General features: G+C 33.4%; 1 protein-coding gene across 1 annotated transcript; it reads left to right on the top strand.

Moving 5' to 3' along the window:
- The first annotated feature begins 353 nt into the window (after positions 1 to 353).
- LOC107419066 (protein ENHANCER OF LHP1 1) lies at positions 354 to 6,666 on the top strand. The gene is made up of 12 exons (XM_016027787.4): positions 354 to 692; positions 1,258 to 2,357; positions 2,554 to 2,730; positions 2,888 to 3,001; positions 3,930 to 4,034; positions 4,362 to 4,496; positions 4,585 to 4,640; positions 4,747 to 4,849; positions 4,918 to 5,034; positions 5,231 to 5,357; positions 5,475 to 5,605; positions 5,720 to 6,666. Exons 1-12 carry the CDS (start codon positions 413 to 415, stop codon positions 6,191 to 6,193), a joined length of 2,919 nt encoding a protein of 972 aa, XP_015883273.3. The 5' UTR covers positions 354 to 412; the 3' UTR covers positions 6,194 to 6,666.
- The last annotated feature ends 7,730 nt before the right edge of the window (positions 6,667 to 14,396 follow it).

Genomic DNA, 14,396 nt, shown 5'->3' with positions numbered 1-14,396 from the left:
TGTATAATGTCCAAATTGAAATAAAACTAAAATTGAAGATTTTAAGTCAAAAAAAAAGAAAAAGAAAATGGAGATCTAATTTGAAATATTGAAGAGCGTTCATTGACATTAAAGGTAAACTACATGGTCCAAATGCATATTTAATTCTAATTTTTATTTCCTGATCCAACCAGTCCCCCCACCCACCCAAAAAAAAGAAAAGAAAAAGGTCCTTTTGTAAATAAAATAGAATGTTGGTGGTTACATGGTAAATTACTAGTACATCTAAAAGCCACACCCGCCAAATCCCAAAATTCATTTCCCGCCAAACCCGAGAATAGACCAGATCTACATTCACTGCCAATAAAAAAGTTTATTCGTAAAAGGGAAAGAAACTTGACCAAACCCCCAAAGTCTGCAGAGCTAGACGGCCATGAAAGTTCGGTCTTTGAAGCTGAGAGAAGCCCACAAGGCCTCGAGCAATGGCCGACCTTCATTCTGCTCCGTGTTGTGGGACTATCAAGCTCACCACCTCGTTACTGCCTCCTCTTCCGATCCCACCATCTCCATCCACGACCCTCTTCTTCCTTCCAGTGCTCCCAAGCTCCTGCGCCACCACCGTGACGGCGTTACCTCCCTCGCTCTTAGCCCCAACTCCACCTGCCTTGCTTCTGGCTCGGTGGATCACTCGGTCAAGCTCTACAAGTTTCCGGGTGAGTTGTTCCTTCCTTTGTTGTCTTCGATTTTTTAATTTGTGGGGGATTTTAAAGATGTTGGGTTTTCTCTTTCAGTTTTTGCCTTTTTTTTGTTTTTTTGTTTTTTTTTGTTTTTTTGCTTGCTTTGATTAATTTATTAATTGAAATTTTAGTCTTCTCCTTTCGCTTATTAATGTTAATTTTTTTTTTTTTATTATTTTGATGTCTTTTTTTTTGTTTCTGAAGAGTATTATATCTGGCTGTCTGATTTCGGATTACTTTTTGATGAATGGTTTTCATTTCATTAGATCGCTTTTTTTTTTTTTTTTGGCCCTTTCTATTTTTTTATTTTTTTATTTCCTTATTTATTTATTTATTTATTTATTTGTAAGCCAGTAGTCTAACATTTATGATCTTTAACTTAAATAATGTATTTTGGAGTCAATTAAATTTGATGAAGGTTACTCAATGTTTGGTAACTTCGACAAGCATGTCATATTATCTATGTTTTCAATTTGGCTTATTTAATTTTTTCTTTTTTCTTTTTTTTTTTGATTGTTTTTTCTTATTTTGTTCTTAACAGCTGGAGAATTTGAGACTAATATCACTAGATTCACGCTGCCAATACGTGTCCTTGCCTTTAACAAATCAGGAACCATGCTAGCAGCTGCGGGTGATGACGAAGGCATCAAACTTATTAATACAGTTGATGGTTCAATTGCCAGGGTTCTCAAAGGACATAAAGGACCTGTAACTGGTTTAGGTTTCGACCCGAATGGTGAATACTTGGCTTCTATTGATTCAACTGGTACTCTCATATACTGGGAACTCCAATCTGGAGATGCATTGCATACCCTTAAAGGCATCGCTCCTGACTCAGGTTTAGACCTTTCTGTTATGAATGTGCTTAGTTGGAGTCCTGATGGGGAGACCCTAGCAGCTCCTGGTTTGAAAAATGATGTTGTGATGTATGATAGAGACACAGCTGAAAAGCTGTTTTCTTTAAGAGGTGATCACACACAACCTATTTGTTACTTGTCCTGGTCACCTAATGGAAAATACATGGCTACTTCTAGCCTAGACAAGCAAATTCTCATTTGGGATGTTGATCGAAGGATAGATATTGACAGGCAGAAATTTGATGATAGAATTTGTTGCTTAGCATGGAAGCCAATAGGCAATGCTCTGGCTATTATTGATGTTATGGGTAAGTATGGTTTGTGGGAATCAGTTGTCCCATCCTCTATGAAATCTCCTACTGAAGACATTCCAAGTTTACAATCTAAAAATGGTAATGGGCTCCTTTTGTTTGAGGAAGAGGATGAAGAACTTTCTACCTCTGGTAGTTTAAGTGATATTGGAGAAGATAGCCATGGGGAATCTGAACCACCTTCTAGGAAAAGATTACGCAAGCAGTCTGCACTTGAGACTGATTTCGATGACGATGGTAGTAATAAGTTAATCTTGATGCGAAAAGTAGAATCCCGTAAAAAGGCACACAAGGGAATTGCAGATTATGGGAGTGAAATACAAAGAAGCAAAATGATATCTGATGGGCCAAAATTGCAGGAGGCATTTCAGCCAGGTGCTACTCCTGTACAGTCAGGAAAAAGGCGCTTTTTGTGTTACAACATGCTCGGAACTATAACTACAACTGAACATGATGGTTACTCCCATATAGAGGTACTTTACCATTCTAATTATTATGACTTTCACTTTCAGCGGTCTATCATTCTCTCCTTATTTTACTTCATACATCACTGTTTTAATTAGAATCATGTTTGCGTGCCATTGGCCTGTGTGTTTCAAATTAATAATATCGTTTATGGCCTGTAGGCTGTATCTATCATATTAATAATTTTGTGCATTTTGGGTACAGATAGATTTCCATGATACTAGCAGAGGTCCACGAGTTCCATCCATGAATGATCATTTTGGTTTTACAATGGCTTCATTAAATGACAAAGGAAGCGTCTTTGCAAATCCCTGCAAGGGTGAGAAGAACATGAGTACTCTCATGTATCGTCCGTTCAGTAGCTGGGCAAATAACAGTGAGGTTAGATAGTCGGCCTTTTCTGAAGTTTGTATTCATGTGATCTTTTGATGTGGTAATTATTTGTACATATTTTATCTCAATATATGTTGAAATGTCTATGCATGATGTATGTGACTTCTTGGCATATGCTAACTTTGATGTGTAACAAAAAACCCAGTGGTCCATGCGATTTGAGGGTGAAGAAGTAAAGGTTGTGGCATTAGGTACATCTTGGGTGGCTGCAATTACAAGTCTTAATTTCCTTCGCATTTTCACTGAGGGTGGTTTGCAGGTATTTTCATATAAAAAGTGTATCTATTTTGCTCCATGGTTGATTACCTTATTTTAGGGAATAATTTTGCTACTTCTTAAGTTGATGCCTATTTTATGCATGTGATTCATGTAATGGAAACTGTTAAAAACATCTAGCATTCTAGTACTTTCCATATTGAAAATTGTTTAACCATTATCTTTCATCCATTAAGTCAAAGGTTCTGAAGTTCATCATGGTGAGTTGGAACATACTGGAAGTAATGACAAGTTAGTGTACGTTTGGCATTTAGGATGGTGCAATATTGTAAGGAGGAGAGTATTAGAAATAGTTCCTGGTACTTTCAGGGAAACTGCAAGCAATGAGCTGATAAATGTATCTTAGTATTTCATGCTAAAAATATCCACTGAAGACTAGTTAAATATTCATTTCTCTTCATGTTTGTTGAGGTGCTCTCAATCAAGCACTGTGGAAAATTTAATTTGGTCAAATTCTGTCGTTGCAATGTAGAAATCTAGATTTTGCAGTTATTGGTATCACAGTACAAGTGGGCAAATGAAAAGAGAGAAGGGGGGGGGGGGGGGGGGGGGGTTGGGGTGAGGGGGTGGTGTGGTGTGGCGGGGTTGGGGAGGAGAGGTTGAATATCAAAGAAAGATTTGCTTGCAGTAAGGGTGACCTGTTTCTGGTTAAACTGATGTTATCTTTCTTAGTTACTGGACTGCTGAAATACGAAGGGCAAGACTACCTCCGCTTTTGCTTCACTTTTTATTGCAGCAAAGTAAATCCTGTAGAGGCGTTTGTAATACACTTTTTATTATGTTTATGAGTTAGGATTTGACATGAGCTCCAATTTCTAATACTTTTGAATATTGAATATTCTATAATGTTTGCATTGCTGGCTTCGTGATTTGATCTGCATATATGGATTCCTGACTCCATTTCATTTCAGAAACATGTTCTCTCCCTTGATGGACCAGTGGTTACTGCATCAGGCTTCAAGGATGAACTTGCAGTTGTCACCCATGCTTCTCACTGTCTTCCTTCTGATGATCAGGTCTCGTTTTGAACTCTTTATAGTCCCTCGGTTATTGCAGTGCCACCCAAGGACTAATCAGCATCACCTAGTTATGACTTTAGAAAATTTATATTCAAAGTTTTAACTGAAATATATATTCAAAGTTTTAACTCTAAAAATCACCAAGAACGTGGCAGTATGAATGGTAAAAAGTAATAACGACTTTCAACTTGTTTAAATGTTCATGCCCTGGTAGGAGACATTATTGCCTAGTTGATTATTTATATTTTTTAACTAATTCTTTACTTATTTTTCTTCCTAATCGCTGAAATTGGTTGGTTTTTTAAAACTTTCAAAAACTAGCAGATGCTCGAGTTCAGAGTATTTAACATATCTAACGGGGTCCAGCCACTTAGAGGGTGTCTGCCATTGACTCCTGGTTCACGTCTAGTATGGTTTGGGTTTAGTGAAGAAGGACAATTGAGCTCCTATGACTCAAAGGTAAGCTTTCTATAATTCAACTTACACAATTTTTTTTTTTGGCAGTGCTTCTTAGAATTGAAACTAAGTGGTGAGTAAAATTTTGTAGGGTATGCTGAGAGTTTTTACCAGCCAATATGGGGGCAGTTGGCTCCCACTTTTCAGGTTTACATTATTTTATAAACAACTATCAAATAATCTGTTAATTAAAAATTTTCCTGTTACAACTTTTTAGGCTGGTAATTGGCTTACAATTATATCTGCTATGCAGTGCTAGCAAAGAAAAAAAGTCTGATGAAAACTATTGGGTGGTCGGTCTAGATGCAAGCAAACTCTTTTGTGTAGTCTGCAAAGTTCCTGACTTATTCCCTCAGGTAGGGGTAATCATCACATACTCCCTTTATCCTTCTTCAGTCATATCTTGACTTTCTACCCGTTTCAGGTTATGCCCAAGCCAGTCCTTAGTCTTCTAAATCTTTCCTTTCCTCTTGCATCCTCTGACCTGGGAGCAGAAGCCCTTGAAAATGAGTTTATGGTGAACAACATGCATCTCTCACAGGTTTGTCCCCTCTGCCTGCAGGGTCTCACACCACATAATATATGATGCATACCAGTAAGAAAAGCTGACTAGCCTTATCGGCAGTCTTTGACAAAAGAAATTGCATGTTCTATATTCTGGTAGATTATTTAAGCTTTCTGACTTTGGAAGTCAATTACTTGGTTCCAACAATGTGATATTTTAATTTTAATTACAGATTCAAAAGCAAATAGAAGAAATGTCTAGTGTCGGTTTGGACACTTCTTCACTTGATGATGAAGTTTTCAATACAGAAGCGGCTCAAGATAGATGCATTTTGAGACTTATTGCATCATGCTGCAATGGTGAGTCCTCCATGATTAGTGTTTACCTTTTACAGGATACGTTGTAAAACCCCTTTTGCGGTCTAAATTCTGAATGAATATAATAAAGTTTACATTTGCTTTTTGTGGTTATTTCAGGTGATAAGCTTGTGAGGGCTACAGAATTAGTTAAGCTCTTGTCACTAGAAAAATCAGTGAAGGGTGCAATTAAACTTGTTACTGTTCTGAAACTTCCCAACTTGGCTGAACGGTTCAATAGCATATTGGAGGTTAGTTTCCAATATCCATAAAGGCTCTGTAGCACCTGATTTAAGCGGATTAGGATTTTCTTTTTTGTTCCCCCTCAAACTTCTTGTTTTTCTCACCTCCTTCTTCCATAACAGGAGAGAATGCTCATTGAAAGTAAAGGGACCATGCAAACAATCCTCCCTAACTCGAAAGGCAATGCATCCATAAAAAATGATATTGCAACTAGCATGACATCAACGTCTACTGAAAGAAGTAAACCTTCAGAAATTGATTTTTCTTTATCATCCTCGAAATTGTCTGCTCCTCTGTTTACAAAGAAAGCCAAATTAGAAGGAAATAAAGTTGACGCTGAGAAAACTGAACGAAACCATACTTCAATGATCAATGATATTGGGAAGGTAAAGAAGATAGAAGACATGAAAGCTGCAGGAAAGTCGAATAATGCAGTAGAGGTGAAAAATGTTGGAGAAATTCTTCAGGCACAATCTCATCGTCCGAATAATCCATTTTCAAATTCATTGAACAATCAAGATAAGAAGACAGGAGAAATAGATCAGGTTCCATCTAACCGTCCATCAAATCCATTCTTGAAGTCGTCTGTCAAGTAAAAGTCTCCTGTTCTGATGGAAAAGGAGGAAATTAAAAGCAACAGGTTGTAAATAGAGGATAGAATGATGTCATCTAAATTAGCATGCCAACTGAAATGCCCTTTGCCTAAAAATAACACATGAAAAAGATTTCTGTTGTGTAATTATGTATTGATAGTCATCAAAGCTTCTTTCTTGCCATAAAGAGTTCATTCAACTAAGTCAATTGGACATTTAGTATTTTAGTTTGGCATTCTAATCCTGAGTATCCCCCAGCATCAAGTTTAGAAAGTAGGAAATATTTGATTCATTACTCTAGTTTGAGGTCATGAGAAGTCTTAAGCAAGAATTGGGTAGCATTACCTGTTTAATCTATATTGTCTTTTAATTTTGGCCTGTCTAGTCTATATTTTATTGTCCTGTTCATTCTTTTATACTGTGTTTGAAGGGAAAAAGACTAATAATAATAATAATAAAATGACACGTTTGATGAAGTGTTATATGAAATGTGATAATATTGCAAGATTTCATTAATATTCGTGTGTTCTTGAGAACAACTCTGTTCAAATAGATTATAAATATAAATATTAGTGCGCAATTCATACCATCAAATAATTACAAATAATTCTCTACCCCCCTACTACGGCAGGCCATTGGGGCGGGGTGTACAACTTCAACATATACACTACCCGTATATCCTTCGATGGTGGCGAGATATTTTTACAGCACTTGAAATCTTTACGACTTATGCCGTATAGGCCAGTTTTCCAACTAATTCTTAGTCAAACTACAAAAAATCAAAGCTCCAATCGAATTTCAACAAAATGTATATGAAATCTTTATAACTTATGACTGTCATTGTTAATATAAGAAGAGAGAGAGAGAGAGAGAGAGAGAGTTGAAGATGAGAGCGAGAAGAGCAGATCGGGGATGAGGCCGCGGCAAAGCATGCCGGGTGGGGATGAAATCAATTTTTGAAAAAAATGAATTCAATTTTTTAATAAAATGGTAATTTTTGGCAGTTCTTTAGATATGGTAAATAAAAGATAAATGACAGATGGGCAAAACTATTGAAAATGAAAGAGGTGGATGGTTTTCATTATTTTGTATAAAAGGTAGGCATTTTTGTATTTTTCCAGTATTTGAAATTTGAGTCGGTCACCCATTTTGTTTACTTTTTGGGTCCTAAATACATCTAACAGTCAAACATTTTTGGAATTTTCTTCTAGCAAAGCCCAAATTTGTGGTAGCTTTACAACTGCTAGCTTATGTCATCTGCTTGCAGGCCAATTATTATTTTCTGATTTTGGCCTGTTTTGGACACCAATTCCTCAAATTTAATAATAGCTCTCTCATTCTTCCTTCAATTTTGTGTGTGTGTGTGTGTGTGTGTGTGTGTGTAATTTTGCTATAGCAAATGTTACTTTGTGCATGCACATCGATGCTTTTTTTAGTAGGATTGTATATATATATATATATATATATTCACACATCTTATGTATAGAGAGTTTTTCTATGTATAATTGTTTGTATGTTTTTAATATGTGGATGCATTTTAAGATAATGATTTTTGGAGAAACCATCGTTAATATATCACTCATCACTCATAAGCAACGATTATGTAGATATATATGCAAATTGAAATTTGTGAACATCCACACTTAAAAAAAATAATATATATATATATATATATATGTATATATACTGTCCTGTCCTTTCTGTAATGCGCACATGCAACCTTAAACACTATGCTGTGGAAGACCTCTAGTATGCAATATGTAGGCTGACGTGCGGCACACACCTTATAGAGAGGACTCTATATACATAAGGTGTGTGAATATAGTTTTGCTATAAAAGGCATTTGACAACATATTACTATAAAAGCATCTGGCTCCTTCCATATGCGAGCTGATGGAGTTTTTTCACAACATATTGCATGACGTTAAGATATTTTGTATGTATTATTCATAATTATGTGACTCACTTATAGAATTTATCTATGCTAGCAATAGGACTGACTTGTTTACCAACCTTTTTAGTAGTTTCTTTGGACACATACACTATCTAACACTTCAATTGATTCATTGGACTGAAAGATTTATTCTTTTTAAAAACTCAATTGGCTTATTTTATGTTTTATTATTATTATTATATTAGTATATTCAGTATATACATATATATATATATATATTTATTATTAATTATAATTACTATTATTATTTATATATATATATATATATACACATATAATTGGGAAATAAATTATTAGTTAATTTAGTATGATACATACGATAGAGAAATTAGAACTTAAGGTATCTATGACTGATGTTTGGTGTGAATTTGAGAGAAAAAATATTAGAGAGGAGTGTATCCATTAGGTATTACTCCTATTTCTATCTTATCTATTTTATAAGGCATTACTTCTGTTTCTTTGTTATTTATTTTATAGGTTAAAGAGTTCTATGATGATTCAATAGCTATATAAAATGTTAGTAATTTAACTAGATACAACTTTATAATTGTGTGTGTAGATCTTGTGAATAAAGTACTGCTGTGATTGATGCATTTTTTATTTGCTTATTGTATTGAAGCACTTGTAATTGATATCAGAGCCAAGACACAAACTTATACATTGTATTTAAATAGGTGTATCGAGTTTTTATCTCATTAGCAAAACCCAAAAAAAAAAAAAAAAGGCAAATTTATTTTTGCTCAAATAAGATTAGGCATTGTGAAAAAAATGATTTTACTTTTAGAATAGAGAGTTTTCGCACCCCCAATTTGGTCTTAAACGCATTTCAAATTCAACAAAATAAGTGAACCAATGACTATATATATATATGGGTTTGGGCATTGTTTTTTATGTGAGATTAGCAGAATTTGACTAAAGGGTTTCAATGCCCACACCCAGATGAAACAAACACCACCGAAATCAAAGAATATGGTGGTCAGAAAGTGCATATTTCAATGGGTCAATCATATGGGTCCGCGTCCTATTTGCTTGGAAAACAAGTCAAACTTGATCCACCATAGCAGGAAGAAGACCTAAACTATAGGTCATTTGGGTGTTTACTGATGTCATTATGCTGACATTAGTATGACATGTTGTTTGCTAACGTCAGTAGCCGATTTTTTCAAAAAAATAAAATAAAACTTTTTGTATGGTTTTATATTTTATTTGGAAACTAATCTCCATCCCTAATTTATTCAATTAAAATGCCCAAAGTTCAAATTGAATTTTTTTTTTTTTGGTTAAATTGTCCATTAAAAGGTTTTGTACTATATTTGACAGAGTGATATAAATAGATTAAGGTGCTTACCTATCGTAAGATTTAGTATATTCAAACCATGAATTATCAAGAGGCTCGATACCTCGTTGGCATAGTGGCATGGAATTTTAAGTACTCACTTGTCGTGAGACTTAATTTGTCCATATCATGAGTGCCAATGGATTAAAAATTGACATAGTAAATAGAACTATATGTATTCACCTATAGTGAGATTTAATTTGTTCAATTTATGAACATTAACTTGGAGTTTGTATAGTGGACAGGATGCTATACTTCTTGTAAAACTTAGCTTGGTATGAACGAGGATGCATACAAGTGATTAGACTACCCTATTGTTGGCTTAATTAATTAGTAGAATATTTGGAATGGCAGTGAAAGTTGATTGAATACCATAAATTGTTGGTTCTAAGTTATCCTGTCTGCAACTTAGTTCAATGCGTTTGATTATGGTGATTTAGTTGACTGTCCCTGACCCATATATGGGTATCTTTTGTGCTATAAGGACCCTAGTGATATTATATGATATGATATGATTAATGAGACTAGGAAGACAATATTTATATAGTCATTGCTATGTGTTCCATTTTATTTTATTTTTTTGGCTATTTTTAGAGCCAGGAGAACTCCTAATACTCTGACTATGAATACCATGATAAAATTGAATAAACTAATTATTAAAAGCTACCAAAGATTCTAAAAGAAAGACGTTTGACCTTTGTAAAGCTAGATTTAGCTTTAGATGTTGGTCCACCGAAGATACCAAATAATTATAATATTGCCAAGGTTAAATATTGTATAAAAATTTCAAGTACTTGTATAAGTGCTATATGATGTTCATGGAAAATCATATGATGATCTATATTTTCAGGTTCTTAAACTCTTTGAGATTAATAGGAAATTTATCAAGTTTGATAAATTGAAAAATACCACTATTTGCATTTATTGAACTCTATTATGTATGAGTTAGTGGTGAAAAAGAGCTTATTTTGAAACTTTCCTTTTATTATAACAAGCTCATGGACCTAGATATGGACATCAGTGATTACACCATGATGAATAGCCTTTCATCTTATGTTTTGGACAACTTTGGATTAAGCCTCAACATACTAGGAAGTTTGGATGTGTTTTGGAGGAGCTAATTGTTATTTTATTCAAAAAGGTAGATGACATCGAATTGAATTGATCTAAATCTTTTGCTGTAAATAATGGTCAAGATTTGAAGCCCAATGTGAATAAGGACTTTGATGCTAAGTTTCATTGACATAAAACGTGGTTTGCCATCAATATAGAAATAATTATTTGCTGAATGGTACAACCTTTGCCACAGTTTAGTCAACTATTGGAAGTTGATGGTTAAATGGGAGATGACATGGAATATTAAGCCAATTGAGATTGATCGTCATGAGACTTTATGTAGCTCTTTTTATTTTTAGTAACTTGGCTTACTAGCTACTGCTTATGTTAATTTCTTTTGTCTCACTATTGTTACTCCTGTAGTTGCACCTGTATGTACTAGAACTAGTAATAATTCTTTATGTTATGATAGTGATGTCTATGGTTTTGGTTACATCACATACTTTGGGAGGCTATAGGTGTTTTATTATCTATTGAAGACTTCTCTCGTTATGGTCTTGTAATGGATATGTTGAAATTATTAGTGAGAACTTCGATGCATTGGTTGCATTTCAAGAGTTAAAGGTGAACATCAAGCTTCAAATGAATAAAATGTTGAAGGCTATGAGGTCTAACAATGGTAGTGAATACTCTCATAGATATGATGAGATTTGATAAAATCTAGGCCAATTTTGCATTTTTTTTTTTATGTGCATGAGTGTAATATTGATGAGTAGTATACAATGCCAAACAGTCCTTAGCAAATGGCACTGTTGAAAGGAAGAATCAAACATTGTGTATATTATGCGGTGTGTGTTGGTAAATTTTCAATTTGCTAGTTTTCTAATGTATAAGATTATGAAGCTAAGATTATGACTTATATTCCCCAAGTCATAAACTTGGATCCTATAACAATTAGTGATTATTTGTTGATTATTATATAAGATCCAAGAATTCCATATTCTTTTGTCCATCTCAAACCACCAAAATTGTTGAGTCAAAAGAGTTGCTTATTTCTTAGGATGTTTTTGGAATTAATGAAGTAAAGGTCCATGAGAAGCTTGAATTCAGAGAGAAAAGTGTATTCATTTTCACCGTTAATGTTTCTGTTAAAGATATTGTTGATCTGTTATTTGTGAAACCAATAGGCAGTTAGGATTGGACCCATTAAGATAGAATAAGATGTTCTTTATTCAAAGGTTTGTTATATCTGACTATGAGGTTGGATCTACTCATTGATGAGAAAGTCATAAGTAGTTCATTTTCTAACTTTTTGGTTAGATACATTTTAAAAGATGATATGCTTTCCATAGGATTAAATAATGTTTGAGATTTAGTTGAGTTATCAGAGGGTAATAAACATATTAGATGTAAATGGGTCTTTAAGCTTAGAAAGTTTTCAATGGTTAAGTGAGGTAAGTATAAGACTTGACTAATTGCTAAATGTTTTAGCTAAGAAGGAGGGAATTGATTGTAAAGAGACTTTATCTCCTGTATCCGTAAAGGGTTTTTTATAATCATAAGGGTGATTGTAGCTCACTATGACTTATAGTTGCATTATATTGATGCTATAACTACTTTTCTTGAAAGGAATTTGTATGAGGACATATGTGTAGTCCTACTTGTTGGCTTCCAAATAGTTGGAATGAAAATTTGGTTTCCAAGCTTAAGAAGACCATTTATGGTCTAAAACTAGCTTTTAGCCATTGGTATCTCAATTTTGATAAGATTGTTATCTAGTATTGTTTTAAGGAGAACATTATTGATTGATGCATATGTATGAGGGTCAATGGGAGCAAACTTGTATTTTTGGTATTATATGTTGAAAACATATTGTTAGCTTCCATTGATACTAACCTATCAATTGAGACAAAACTATTCTTGTGTAAACAAAACTACTAGTTCTCCAGTATGATTTCGGTGGTTAAAGGTGACAAGTTCTTTAAAAATATATATTCTTAATATAAGAGAACTATAAAGGGACAAATGAGAATAGTTCCATTTAATTCTACTTTTGCTAGTTTGTTTTTTACTCATGATTGCACGCTATACGATATTATTTATATTATGGTTGTCTTATGATAAATGCTTGAGTAGTCTAGTTATGTGTATTATGAGATCGACGCATCACTACTTTGATGCAGTGGGGTTTTGTGAGCTAATTATTAGGGTTATATGTATAGATGATTTAAAAGTCTAACATCGGAAATGCTATTTATTATGGCAATAAAAGTTATTTTATGAATTAGTGCTGGACAAACACTTACAGCTTCATTGATTGTAAAAGCAAAGTATGTATCGTGTTTTGAGATTATGATATATTCTTTTGGATGCACTTTTGTTATATGGTCAATAGTGTTATTTTATGGCAATTCTACAACTGTATCATTTTGCTGAGAGTCTTATTTTGTTGTTATGATATGATGGCAAACCCACTAACAAAGTCTAGCTTATAGACTTGTCTGAGAAGTGTGTATCCCTGTATGGGATTGTGAAGCAATTGAGACTGTTATTTCTCAATGGGAGTTTTGTAATCTGCAATAATATCCATGTTGTAGGTCATATATGATTAAGTATTGTTTTGTGAGCAATACATGTATGCATGTGAATCATTTTTATAGATATATGAGATGTCTATTATACATGTTGTTGCTCTTAGTGCTTGCAAGCCTATTTAAGACTTTAATCTCCGTGTATATGTATGTTAATCCATAGGTATCATGGTGGGTTCTACTACCTAATTTGAGTATGTTGTTGTATCTTTTCGATACGCAATGTACTTGATTGAAATGATATCATGTGTTGGAAGATTGCATATGGTTAGGTAAATCTCTATTACCTACAATGAGTTTATGGCATGTAAAGTGCTCAGTTGAAATGGTATCTAGTTTTGGGACATTTACTGAGCAAATCTCTACAATCTAGTCTACTATATATTGTTATACCATGTTGGTATGTTGTATATTTAGATGAAATGATATTTTGCTTTGGGAGAAACTGTAGTGAGTTTTTTTGTTGTATATGATGATTATGCAATCTAAATGAGAGATTGCTAGATATTTTGTATGGACTAGCCATAACCGTGTGATTTACTTAAAGGGTTTGTTTGTACCAGTGATGGGACTGGCTTGATTACTAACATTTTCAGTAAGGCCCTCGAGCACACACTTTCTTTAATACTTCAATTGGTCTATTGGACTGAAAGGCTTATTCTCTCTAAAAGCTCAATTGGCTTATTTCCTATTTTATTATTATTACTATATTCATTATATATATATAATATGTTATTATTATTAATTAATTATTTATATATATTAGATAAAATTGAGAAATAAGTTATCAATCAATTTAGTATGATATATACAGTAGAAAAATTAGGGCTTGAGGTTCTATGGGTGCCTTTTTGGTATAAACCTAAGAAAGAAATGTTAGAAAGGAGTTGTCTATTAGATACTATTGCTATTTATTTGTTATCTATTTTACAGGTTAAAAAATTCTATGATGATTCAATGACTGGACAAAAGGTTTGTAATTTAATTAGATATAGTTCTATAATTGTGTATGTAGATATTGAAAATATCGTGCTGCTGTGATTGATGCATGTTTAATTTATTTATTTTATTGTAGCACTTTCATACACTATAAAAGAGAACAGATACCTTCTTTTTTTGGTAAATAGAATAGATACCTTCTATAACATAACTATATATATATATATGTATATGTCTATATATATATATATGAGAATTGTTCACTAAATATTTTCCATGTTATAATGAAATATATATATATATATATATATATGTAGATGTTTTTACTAA

Source organism: Ziziphus jujuba, chromosome 2 (assembly GCF_031755915.1).
Source record: "Ziziphus jujuba cultivar Dongzao chromosome 2, ASM3175591v1".
In the NCBI taxonomy this organism is placed as follows: Eukaryota; Viridiplantae; Streptophyta; class Magnoliopsida; order Rosales; family Rhamnaceae; genus Ziziphus; species Ziziphus jujuba.
This window is presented reverse-complemented; position numbering and strand designations above follow the sequence as displayed.

Coding starts and splice junctions, on each gene's coding strand:
- LOC107419066 (XM_016027787.4), top strand. CDS start 413: ATGAAAGTTCGGTCTTTGAAGCTGAGAGAAGCCCACAAGGCCTCGAGC. Junction 693..1,257: donor CAAGCTCTACAAGTTTCCGG/GTGAGTTGTTCC, acceptor TGTTCTTAACAG/CTGGAGAATTTGAGACTAAT. Junction 3,002..3,929: donor TCACTGAGGGTGGTTTGCAG/GTATTTTCATAT, acceptor ATTTCATTTCAG/AAACATGTTCTCTCCCTTGA.